At 33.5% G+C, this 13,233-nt stretch overlaps 2 protein-coding genes across 2 annotated transcripts; one reads left to right on the top strand and one right to left on the bottom strand.

Moving 5' to 3' along the window:
• LOC109329511 (WUSCHEL-related homeobox 9-like) lies at window positions 489-2,955 on the top strand. The gene is made up of 4 exons (XM_019563196.1): window positions 489-716; window positions 917-1,783; window positions 2,279-2,478; window positions 2,680-2,955. The coding sequence occupies exons 1-4, from the start codon at window positions 578-580 to the stop codon at window positions 2,686-2,688; spliced, it is 1,215 nt and encodes a 404-aa protein (XP_019418741.1). The 5' UTR covers window positions 489-577; the 3' UTR covers window positions 2,689-2,955.
• LOC109330350 (probable leucine-rich repeat receptor-like protein kinase At5g49770) lies at window positions 5,603-11,678 on the bottom strand. Its single transcript, XM_019564519.1, has 18 exons — window positions 11,433-11,678; window positions 10,887-11,007; window positions 10,726-10,797; window positions 10,359-10,433; window positions 10,123-10,194; window positions 9,853-10,017; window positions 9,663-9,737; window positions 9,423-9,494; window positions 9,267-9,338; window positions 9,114-9,182; window positions 8,924-9,001; window positions 8,534-8,671; window positions 7,830-8,311; window positions 7,420-7,572; window positions 7,179-7,315; window positions 6,836-7,055; window positions 6,521-6,756; window positions 5,603-6,207 (listed from the first exon to the last, which is right to left on the bottom strand). The coding sequence occupies exons 1-18, from the start codon at window positions 11,518-11,520 to the stop codon at window positions 5,734-5,736; spliced, it is 2,799 nt and encodes a 932-aa protein (XP_019420064.1). The 5' UTR covers window positions 11,521-11,678; the 3' UTR covers window positions 5,603-5,733.

Here is a 13,233-nt window from a genome sequence, read left to right as displayed (position 1 = left end):
AAAATAATAAATGTTTAGGACAACAAACCTTTGTTCATATTTTAATGGTAAAAATCTCATATCTCATTAAAACGATTAGCAAATTCATTTTTTTTTGGTTTCCCACAAATATCATCGCACAGATGACAATCTTGTCCAAGTCGGAAATATTCACATGTATGTGGGGCTAACTCTCTCAGCAGATGTTTTTTATATCCACGAGACTCGAACCCGAGACCTTACTTAAGGGAAATCAACATATATCACTTGAAGTAATATCCGTGGTAGGAAATTCATGTTTATCATAGGAGAATATATTATTTCGTGTATTATTATTATAATAAACAAATAAAAATAACAATTAGAATTATATGGAGAGGGGTACTGAAGTGGCTATATATATATAAGGTTATGTTATGTTGGTCCATTCAGTTCAGTGGAGACAAAAAAGCAAGAATCACAAAAGGATAACTTGTTATATTGTTTTCTCATTTGATTGCTATTTTTGATATTTCTAGCTTTCATTTCAGTAATATAATTCCAACCACCTTCCTTCAAACTAGTACCTTGTCACCATATCTAACAATATCATCATTTCATGGCTTCTTCAAACAGACACTGGCCAAGCATGTTCAAGTCCAAACCCAAACCTTGCAACCCTCATCACCACCAATGGCAACATGACATCACTTCTTCTTTCATCTCAAATGGTTGCCACAGAAGCCCTTACACTTCAGGTTTGTATGTCAAACTCAAAATCACATTAACCCTTTTCACCTGTCACCATATTTCAAAAGTCATAACACATAAAAGCTCTTTCCACTTCTCAAACCAAAACATGTACAATTATATATAACTAGTGTCTCCACTTATATATATTGGCATTTATGGATATATATTAAATTTTTATTATGATTTCCACAATTTAATTTTATAGCAGTGGGGTGTGAGGAGAGAAGTCCAGAACCAAAGCCAAGGTGGAACCCAAAACCTGAGCAAATTAGGATACTTGAAGCAATATTCAACTCTGGAATGGTTAATCCTCCAAGAGATGAAATAAGAAAGATAAGGGCACAGTTGCAAGAGTATGGTCAAGTTGGTGATGCTAATGTCTTCTACTGGTTCCAGAACCGAAAATCAAGGAGCAAGCACAAACTCAGACAACAACTCCAGAACTCAAAGAACAATTACCAAAACATTAACCAACCCGAACAACAACAAAAACATGACACTGTTTCTCAACTCTCTCAAGTCACTGCACCTTCATCTTCTTCCACTTCCTCTGATCAGAAATCCTCACGAAAAGAAGTAATACAACCTAAGGTATTCTCTATTGGCTTCTCTAGGGTCAGTGATGTTGTGTTGCCTAATTCTCCAACTCTTTCTGTGAACCAAAACTATTTACCACCACCATTATCTGAAGGGTTCTTATTCCCAGTGCAACATCATGGACAAGGATTATTACCTAATAATAATAATAATAATGATACCATATCTTCATCATCACAAGGATTTTGCTTTTCTGAGCTTTCTAGTGTTGTTCAATCTCAACAACCACATGGTCAGCATAATGTTGGTCCTTGCACCAGTCTCTTATTGAGTGAGATAATGAACCATGGTGCAGCTTCTTCCAAAAGAGATCGAGTTCAAGACAAGAATGTGAAAGTAATTCACCCTTATTCACACCTCAGTTTCTGTGTCACTCCTACTACACCACTTCACACCGCCACCACCGTTGTCCCTCCTCCCATCACAACCACCTCAGTTACTGTTCCATCCCCCATAAATTTCTCTCAACTTGAAGGTATAAACTATTTTTTTTATCATTTTCATTGAATTTGTTCGAGGTTTCAAATTTCACGTCTTTAGTTTAATAAATATAATCTTAAATTCCAAAAAAATTCCATCATTGAGTTCTTCTTTTTCTATGGAATATTTATAATTTCTTCTATATGTTAAAAATCCTTATAATATTAAGTAGATTCTTTATATATGCCCAAAACATTGAATATATTTGTTAAGACAACTTTAGACTAAAATATTTCTGCATTTTACAATTACTATTGTATTATAAATGAAACAAAGATCCTCTCCTAGGAGAAATGGAAGTTATTATTTTTGGTAAGATTATCATATCAAGTTCTTTTTGTTTTATTCTATCACTTTACCCTCATGTTATGAATAATGTGGATGTTATATATAACTTATAACCAATAAATTTTGGTCACGTGTGCATGGCTAATACTATTTGTTGACTTTGTTTGGAGTTGCTAATGATAGATGATTTAGTATATCTCAGGCATTGGAGATGCAGGTGTGACTCCAAAATCAATGGTGTTCATCAATGATGTAGCATTTGAAGTAGCGGTTGGACCTTTCAACGTTCGAGAGGCCTTTGGTGATAATGCAATGCTAATCCACCCTAATGGTCACCCTGTTCCTACAAACCAGTGGGGTCTAACCCTTCACTCACTGCACCATGGTGCATCTTATTACTTGGTGCACACGTTAACCCCTCATTTTTAACTTGCTTGTTTATGATTATATCTCACCACATATATAATCACTTATAAAATATTGATCTATGCTTATGTAACATTTTCACATATATCAATATCTTAATATATTTATTGTGTGATCAAAGCTTTTCAATTGAAAAGTCACTAACTATTTGTTTGCTGTACATTTATCATTTTGCAGATAATGTAGGAAAGCATAAAGCTGAAGGACCTATTAGTGAAGGGTTTCTTAGATATAGTGTTTTCTATGTCTCTATTTCGACCAGTCTTTCTCACTTTTCAGTTATTACAACCCTTTTTATTCTTAGCTTTGTCTCTATTTGCGTAATATTAGGATTGTGATGAACAAGAGATCCTAGATACTGCTCATGAGGATGACATATATGTGATGGGTCTATGTTGTTCAACAATTTATATCATGACTTTGTGGACCACAATATGTAATTTTATTTCGTTTTAAGGGGAGCTATATTTATAATTTCTTCTTTTATATGCTGCGGGCACAATATAAACTCATCTCAACCATTTACACACACATTCGATCCTACGGGTCCATGAATTTACTAAGCGTGTCAACTTGTAGTATTTTATTTCCCCTAAAGGGAGTCACCGTGACTCGAACTCATGACCTCAAACACTTATAATCATTGATTTTATTGAGTCGCTACCACTAAACTACATTAACTTAGTGGTAGCGAGTCAATGGAACAAATAACTATATGTCCCTGAGGTCATGGGTTCGAGTCACGGTGATGTTGCATGGGTATTTAACCTTAATAGATAACACGCTCAATAAATTCATGAGCCCGAAGGATCGCATGTCAATGTTGGGATGTTACACTATTGAGCAAAAACACAAGAGTTACTACCAATCGTGTCAATGAACTATCTCTAAGATTTCATGTGAATTAAGGCATAGATGATGATGTGATAGAGAACAAAGGAAGGTTGAGGTAAAAATGTATAGTTATCTAATAAAAGATAGTTTATGTTGACTTGATAAATTGTTGGACTATCAGTCTTATATTGAAGGTAAATTCAATGTATTATTGCTAGAACTCAAATGTATGAGACAATCCAACTCATTAAAAGATAACAAACTTGTTTACTAGGTAAGAGAACCTATAAGTAGAATCAGAAAGTTCTGACCCTAAACAGAATGATACTAAAGTTTTCACATAAACTGCCAAATTTTCTATTCAAGACTATGGCAGCTTCACATCACAACTACTCACTCACTCACTCACTGTTACTATCCTATAAATTTAACTCTCAAGTACTCAACCACAGAACTAGAGAATAAGAGAGGTGATAACAGCAATTCATGACATGCACAGTTAATAATTTTCAGACTGGTTTACGTGTACTTTGATAGCAACAGTGTTTGCTCTCATGTCTTTGATGCCTATATAGATTTGACTAAGCAATGAGAGAGTTATATATATTGATCTCTGCCAATTGAAATTCACCACAAAACATTCACTTTCTTTCTGCATGAAAAGAGCCATCACGTCTGGTATATAATATAATCATGACTTCTGGCTTGTTCTTTGCAAACTCATGTATATGAATTGATGTGAATGTTATTTGTCTCTCTCTTTATGTATATGTAAGCATGGTTGAGGAATAAAAAGCATGTCTGTCTAGCTCATACTTTTTACTCAGTCACATGTGATGGGATGTGATATTCAGTTTTGGAAGGTATTACATTTTACTAGTTAATAATGAGTAATTTGAAAACCTTATAAATACATAAAAATATAAAGCGAATCTCCTAAGGTTTTTGGTTAAGATATAGTATTAGATTTGTTTATTTAGCTCTTATAACTTGTTTGACCTCTCTAATTTTGCCCACAAATTTCTAATAAGTGATATCAAGACAATGAGTTAGTTGTTCTAAATATTGATGTATTGGTTATTTGTGTAGTCCCTTGTGTTGGAGTCTTTCTAGCAGTTTATTCCATTGGAGATGATTTACAATGATGAATATTTAGGGTTGGATAAGGATAAGCCTTAACCCGTCCCAATATTTAGGGTTAGATAAGGGATAAACCTTAAATCGTCCCAACCCGACTCATTTCACCCATACTTTATGTAATATATGTTTGATTTCTTGAATAGAAAGTAAGATTAGAGTCTTGACTTGTACAAGAAAAAACATTCCTAACTAGAATTATTTCAAAAAATTTATCGTTTCAGATTCGAACAAGATTATCTAATGTGGAAGATACATGAAGATGAACAAAAGAAACTATTTTAAAAAACATAAATAACTTAAAAGTCCAATGTGAAACAAGGTTGTGCTGATTGGTGACTCTGGTGATGAAAATTCCAAGTTTTTCTCAAGGTTCACATGATAATGAATTCAGCCTTGAATCTAAGTCCACCATGGGGATTGAATTTGCCACCAGAAGCATTAGGGTTGATAACAAGGTTGACCAAGGCTCAGATTTGAAACCCTCTCTTGTTTTGATAGTTAAGGAACTCTTCCTCCCAACAAGTATTGCTTTCAGAAATCGAACATTTGACCTCAAGAATACATTGCAGCCTTACACAACTAGACTAACGTCTTGTTGGTTTTAGACTTTTAGCCATTGATTATGTGCCTTAAAATTTGTTTGTTTTGTATTATGTCCTTTATTTGATTATAGGAGAAACAAAATATCAAATTCTTGTGAAATCCAACAAAAATGTTTTTTATATAACAATTGTGTACATAAAATGGGTTATAGGTACATCTTATGATATACAATGTGAAGTTTGTAAGTTTTAATTGAATTTCTTTACTTTATCTTTCTTTAACTGATCACAAGATAAATAAAATAAAACATATGACAGAATCAATTTTCTGATCTCAAGAGTTGTCTATGAAAAAAAATCAAACAAAATAACAGATATGCTATCTTTTGAACATTCAACACTATACTTACATTCAAATATTACAATCATTCAAAAATTGACAAAAGTATACAAAGTAGGAATGAGATTTGATCATCAAAACCATTCCTTTTTTCCTACCCTTCTGGAAAAACCATTATTAAAATGTTTATCACTTTCCAATGTACTAAAAGCCAATCAATATAAGAAGTTCAAAGAGAAATTGAAACCATTCATTTTCTATAGCACCATCCTATATATGAGGTCCAAATAGTACTTGAATCCAAAATTTACACAACAAACCTCAATGATTGCATATGAATATGTAAAGGAATTACAAGAGAAAAATATAGTAAACTCAATGAGGTTCTACCTTTGTTGATGGGAAAATTCCACTATAGTTAAAATCTTCATTGCTATAAGGATGTAATATATTACCTCCTTTCTCTACATCATAGGCTTCTGATGTTGAAGCTGATTCAGAATTAGGATTCAAACCAACATGCTCTATTATGTTCTCAACCTCTTTTACAACATCAGCCATTGAAGGCCTATCATGTGCATGTTCTTTGACACACTTCAATGCCAATTCCACAAACTTTTCTAAACCTTTTGGTTTTGTTTCTTTAATTATTGTTGGGTCTAGAATGGAATGAAGGTTGTATAAATCTTTTGATGTATCCATTATTCTATTTACCTCTCTTACAATAAACTTTCCTTGCTCTATTGGCCTTCTTGCTGTTACTAGTTCCAGCATCAATACTCCAAAGCTATATACATCACTTTTTTCAGTCAACTGCTGAGTCATGTAATATTCAGGATCCAAGTAACCCTATGAGAACAAATGGAAACAATTTTGTATTAGCTATGAATCTTGAAAGTATCAATTTTAAGCCTAAATATTGATTCAAATTTTGTTTTGAACAGAAAATTACTTCTACTAGTTTTAAGTTTGTTTAGATTCTAAGCAGTGTGCCAAGCACTCCATAAAGTGATACCAAAATATGAGCACAAGTACTGTTATCTTTTATCCTTAGAAATTTCTGAGATTGAATAAATTTTGGTTACTAATAAATTTCATAAGCCTTTTAAACAAAGATATATGCTGCTTCAATAAGTAGGAGTCTAAGGCATTTTATACAAACCATTGTTCCTTTGACTTGAGTAGTGACATGACCAACATCACTATCAGCAAGAAGTTTGGAGAGACCAAAATCAGCAACTTTTGCATTGAGGTGACTATCAAGTAGGATATTGCCTGATTTTATGTCTCTGTGTATGATTGGTGGGTTAGCAAGTTCATGAAGATAGGTTAGACCCTTGGCTGAACCCAATGTTACTTTCAGCCTCCTTATCCAATCCATCCAGATCCCGGACTTTCCTGCATACGAAATTGTCGGGTATATGTGAGTCTATGACACAAAATGGTACATATGGAGTGATGAAAGAATTGGAAGTACCTGTAAGACTATCCATTAAAGTGCCATTTGGAATGTACTCATACACCAACATTTGTTCACCCTTCTCAAAACAGAAACCGACAAGACTAACGAGATTCTTATGATGGACCCTTGATAGAAGTTCAATCTCAGTTTTAAACTCTGCAGCACCCTGCATGGATTGTTTTGCAGCCCGTTTGATTGCAACTAATTCCCCAGCGGGAAGAACACCTTGGTAAACCTTGTGAATGAGGACTAATTAGATCAAGAAAATACTCGATATGTTTTTGAAGCAAGTATCAGAAATGAAAATCTCTAAATGTGAAAAGATATAAGATAGTCGTAAGATGTCGTTAACACAAACCTGTCCATAGCCACCAGATCCAATAGTATTGGCTTCGGCGAAGTTGTTGGTGTATCTCCTTAACTCGTCAAAAGAAAACCATCTTGCTCCTTTCAACTGAGGAGCAATGCCATTATCCTTGTTCTGTTCCCAATTAACTGCATTTAAAATGACACTGGATCAGTAAAAGACCACTTCAAAATTTCCAAGCAAGGGACAAAATTGAACTATTTACACAAAGATTGCATTAATTATATCTCACCAAAAGGGTTTTGCTCTTTCATTCTTTGTGCTCTTCTTTTTTGTCTGATGGCATACATCCCTGCAATGACTGCTAGTACTAGAAAGGCCACAACAGCAAGTACTGCACCAACTATAACACCCGTGTGTACTGAGCTCGATTTTTTCGGTTCACCTATGCGGCATCAGAGTAACAGTGTTAGAGATGATAAAAGATTTATAGCGAAGATCAGACGAAACTTCAGCATTTGAGTAAACAGTCGGTTTAATCCTTCAAAGATAATAGTATCACCAGTTATGTTCTCCAAAGTTTCGTGCCATCAATTAAATCCTCCGAACTTTACAACGACCTGGTAATACTAATATCTTTGGAGGGCTACATTGAAGGTTTACTCTTTAGCATTTCAAGCTCATAATGAGACATTGAATCACCTCCATAGTATCCGTAATCGCCACCAATGAAGAAGTAAGGGGAGAAGAACTCCGGGGCTTTGTAGATTTGGTTGCTTAGCACAAAAGCAATTTGTGAGACTCCACTTCTATTGAAACGATCAGTTTGAGATGGGAAGACACTGAGAGTAAACTGAAAATTCTCATTAGATGAATTCTTCATTGGATCACTGAGAGAAACTGAATCCACGGGAAGATTTTGGGCTCGAAAACTATTCAACAGAGACTTCTCAATATCCTGGTAGTAACTTGTATTGAAGATTGAGATACTAAGAGCTCTAGAAATCAGACTTCCTGTATATGGATATGCACATTTACAGTTTGGGCTTGAAATCTGACTGTTACTGCATGTTTGAGGTGAACAATTATTTGCAGGTGTTGAATATGATGGAATTACTGTCGAAACTTTGCAGTAACTTTGTTGAGAAACTCCATTTTCAAGACAAAATGGATTGCCAGCAAGACTGCAAAAAACATTAATAACTTCCTCAGAGAAGAAAAGAAGCAGCTAGTAGTTTTGATTTGAGTGGTACTTTTCTCTAAGTACTTACACTAATGTTTTCCGATAAAAATATAACATGAATGAAAATATAACAACAGTAACATGTTATATTCGTATTAGAAACCAAAAACAACACATAAGTTTTGTGCAATACAAAACTGTGAAATTATATAATGAATCTTACATCACTTCAAAATTTATATTTTGGTTTCCCGGCTTGTAATCGGTTATTGCATTATTCTGCAAATTAATGAGTTGCAGACTAGTGCTGTATCCATTGCTGATATTAAATGTGCCACTGAGCTGATTGTCCCCTAGCATCCTGTTACCACATTTCAGCACAATCACCTTGTAAGTCATAACTATCATTTGTTCATATATCATATGAATAAGTTAGATATACATAATGTGTATTAACATCTTTTAGTGCTGTAATGTTTTGTTTCACAAGTCACCCCAGTAATGTAACACTTATGGACCTATTTTGTTTTTGAAAAGTGAACATACATGGTTAGATATGACAGTGAAAGAGAAAATTAGAGAACGGTAGCGAGAGGAGGAAGGATCAACTTACGCTGTTGTCAGGATTTCTAAACTTGTAACCCATGAAGGAATATTATCTGAAGAAGTGAAACTATTGTTGCTCATATCCCTGTAACATAATCATTGTCAGCATTTTTCCTAGGCTATACATTGAGAGTTTAGTTGATCCTAAACTTTCAATGCAATTAACAAAATAATGTAATCACTATTTTACTACTTACACATAGGTGAGACTATTCATTCCCGAAAGATCCGGCAGAGAGCCATTGAATTTGTTGTCAGATAAATACCTGCAAAAAATAGTCAATGCCTAATTGATTGTGTAGGAAAACATATATGAAGCTTAATAGGACATGTTTGTTTGGTTTTCTTACAGCTCACTAAGTTGTCCTAGATTGTTGAAGTTTGAAGGCACTTCCCCAGTTAATCCATTCCGATCGAAGCGCCTGTGGTCAAGAGAAAATATTCAATACAAGAAAGTCCAAATAATTGTGAGTGTAGTTACTAGACACAGGTGATAAGATACTTACACAACCTCCACTGTGCTCACAAGACTGAGAGTGCTTGGAATAGTACCAACTAGTTGATTACCATAGAAAAGCCTGTCAAAAAAATATATTAAGGAGGATAGACCGAAAGATTCGCGTTATGAATAAACTTAGACGTATATGAAGCATTATATATTCTTATGATTATGTGACATGGGAACCTGACTTCAATTCTATGTCTGAAATTCCAGAATTAATACTACAAGATATAATGAAGCTTACACATGTACTAGATTCATACTGGAGTTGAAAAGTTTCGGTGGTATATGACCAGAGAGCTTATTGTCGCCCATATGACTGCAAAAATCGACATAGTCTTAGATCATTCATTGAACTGAAAAATATATAGTATTATTAATGCAATAATACTGAAAAGTGAAAGACAGCAATGAGACTAGACAAGTAGACATACAAGTGTTGTGTCTTGAGAAGCAGGTCAAGACCTAGTTGTCCTTGGTCATCAGAGACAGGAATAGGTCCTCCGAGCTGATTATCAGAAAGATCTAGCCAATTAAGGTTGGATAGATTGCCGATGCTGTGTGGAATACTTCCGTTGAACCGATTAGAATTCAGCGCTCTGCATGAAAAAACAGTAATATGAATGGATGGTGCAACCCAGCACAATTGTTTAAGATGGCTATGAGTTTTGTGGTAGCATGATTGTTTAAGATGGAATCCTTACAGAAATGTGAGCTGCTTTAAAGATCCTATTGAATCTGGAATAGGACCATAGAAACCACAACCAACCAATGCACTGAAAAATGGTAATAAAAATAACATATCAAAGAGCATAATACATTTTGTAAAGGAAAAGAAAAGGTAAAAGTGGTAGAAAAAAGTATTATATAGCAGGAATTCAATCAAGGAACTTCATTTTATATTTAACATATTTATTACTAAGTAAACTTCCTTTCTTACAGGGATTTTAGCTTTGTCAAATTCCCAATTTCTTTCGGAATTGTTCCTGTGAAGCCAGTGTTGTAAGAAAGATCCCTACATGAACAAAAACAACCAGTTATTTGATTAGCTACAAATCACTGTTGCATCCACAAATATCCTAACAAAATAAGATGTCTTTTTTGAATGCTATTAGGCAACCTTCATAAAGGGTTCAACCCACACGGCAGCAACAACCTTACATTGCGTCAAGGCACACCTTTCGCTATTAGACAACTTTTATACACGAAAAACTACGACTCAAGAGAGCGAATCACAAGTTCCGCTTAATGGTAATTTAACCTTCTGAAAATTTTGTTTAACTAAGTATGAGAAATATAAATTTTACACTGTGTCTAGTTCAGATAATGATTGAATTGTTGAGGATAGCTGGCCTAACAATGCCAAGCCTGATAGTTTCCTGAAAATTTTGAGAGATAGCAATTTAGAAAGTAAGAAACAGTCTTTCAAATCAAATTGAAGGACCCAAAGAAACCAAGAACTACTAACAATTGGGTAATTCTTGAATTGGTGCAAATAATTCCGTCCCAATTACCGCCACAAGGATCTGAACCCACCCAATTTGGTGGTTTGTTAGTCCAGGATTGTGTGAGAGATTGCAGCCCAGAAACTGCAATGATACAATTTACATAAAAGATTGTAAAAAAATGCTAAATTATGAATCAGAACTACATAACTTCTCAGTATTGAATGTTCAATGATCTACCTCTTTCAGTGTTATAAACTAACTGCTTTGGACATTTGTATATGATATATCAGATCAGCTTTCAATTTTTCAAGGCATACAAAATTATACTTTTAAGATCTTAATGGTTGAATTTTCCACCTACAATCATTTCCTTATATTGCATGCATAAGCACATATTTTCATAGTCATTATGTTGAGATGAAAGCATTTTTCATCATATGTAGGAACACCCCAAAAGAAGATAAAAAACATTGCAAAATATTCCTTACTTTTTCCATGAGATGTGAAAGAATATACATCAAACATGAAATAGAGAGTAAATATATCAAAAGTTGAATTGAACTTACAGTCTTGACTTGATGTTTGTGCTGCTACAAGCATAACTTGGAAAAGAAGAAACATCATAAGAAAAAACACTCTATCTTGTTGTTCCATTACTCGAAAGATTATCACAACTTTCGGAATGATGCAAGGATCACGGAATTGTCAGAGCATTGAAATAGTTCATAATCCTTTAACAATGAAAACAAAAGCCTTAGTGGTATGACATAATTTAAATACTGAATCAACAAAAGAAAGTTAACTACTACATTTTACTAAGTCAATGGCCTTTGAATGTAACAATATAAATAATCACGTTCTTAGTAATGAGGCAGAAAAACAAACATGTCTAAGAACTTTTGATTAAGTCTTATCTGATTCTGATTGCTTAGTTCTCTGGAATATCCTTTTCAATGAAATATTCAACATAAGAAAGCTATAAGAAAACACCAACTTTTTTATTAAAATAAAAAATGACCAAAACAAAGGTTTCTTCTGGTAGCTTATTCAAGGTGAAATTATTGAGGATATAAAATGGTAGTGAAACCAACAAGGCGTTGGTCTATTGTAAGGTCCTGCTAGATCCACAGAAATACCAAAAAGTTCGATTCCTAAGAGTGAAACTTGTTAGAAGGGGCCAACCACGAACCCCGAAGAAACACTACACCTTGCATCTAGTGTATATGTATGTGGCACAATTAGAGAGTGCACGTCTATAAAACCATGTATATAGAACTAAATATAATAATATGGTCCAAAGCTCAACCTTCAGATATTGTAATACCAAATTGTGAATGAGGTAGTCTCAAATTGCCTATGCAGAATAAACAAAACTTTTCACTTTTATTTATTTATTTGAGAAGTCAAAAGCCTTTAGATAATTGTTTAGTTGTTTAGACAGGCATTAAATAGTTTCTGATCTTTGTATTTGAGCAAGTTGGTGAAGGAAACATATATGTAGTACTAGGTGAAATAACCTCAGGAAATACTAATATATATATTGGTTTAGATGTCAAAAAGTTCAACTTTTATTAAGTTTCTTGGTTTTGAAGAGTGATATTCAGGGGTTAAATTTGATCAATATAAAACTAAGGAAAAAAATATATGTACATTGTTACTGTATTATCCAACATTCATATTTAACATTTCGTGGAAGAAAAAAAGGAATGCTAACTTTTGTGAGTGATGGTATAATATGAACCTTGTTGCAAGTGGCCCTTTGTTTAATATTGATGTTGCTGCAAATTGGTCCTCTTCAAGAATCACTTTCTTATTCAAAAGTTGATTGGTTAACCATGACTTGTGATAGAAACAGTCATGTTCTTTGATTCAATTAAAATGAGGAAAGTGTATTGAACAATAATCTTGACATTAATATTTATGTTCACATACAAACTTTGTATGAATATGATTTAAATAAACCACATTTCATTTCATTATTATCCTTTTCCCTAAACTCCAAATCTATAACACATTGATGCTACAACTTGTTAAATGAACAAATGGCTGTTTCTTGAAGGGTATTTGAACAAGCTAGGAAATTATTATGAGCTAAATTAGCTTTGGATTTATAACTTAAAGCTTTGATATAAACATAATTCCCATCATTTACTATGTCACTTATACACCTACTAATTCAAATCTTACAAGCACACTTGTTGGTTAGAAATTTGTTTATAATTTACAGCATATAAAATAGATTAACTTATCAAAATAATATATACTTCTTTAAAAAGATTAGAGAGTGAAGATGCAATGAACCTTAATGAAAATAATTTATATAAAAGAATTAGAGATTAACAAGAAATCCAAGAATTAATTGAGTCC

This window comes from Lupinus angustifolius, chromosome LG16 (assembly GCF_001865875.1).
Source record: "Lupinus angustifolius cultivar Tanjil chromosome LG16, LupAngTanjil_v1.0, whole genome shotgun sequence".
Taxonomy (NCBI): Eukaryota; Viridiplantae; Streptophyta; class Magnoliopsida; order Fabales; family Fabaceae; genus Lupinus; species Lupinus angustifolius.
The sequence above is the reverse complement of the archived record's forward strand: the minus strand, read 5'-3'. Positions and strand labels throughout refer to the sequence as shown.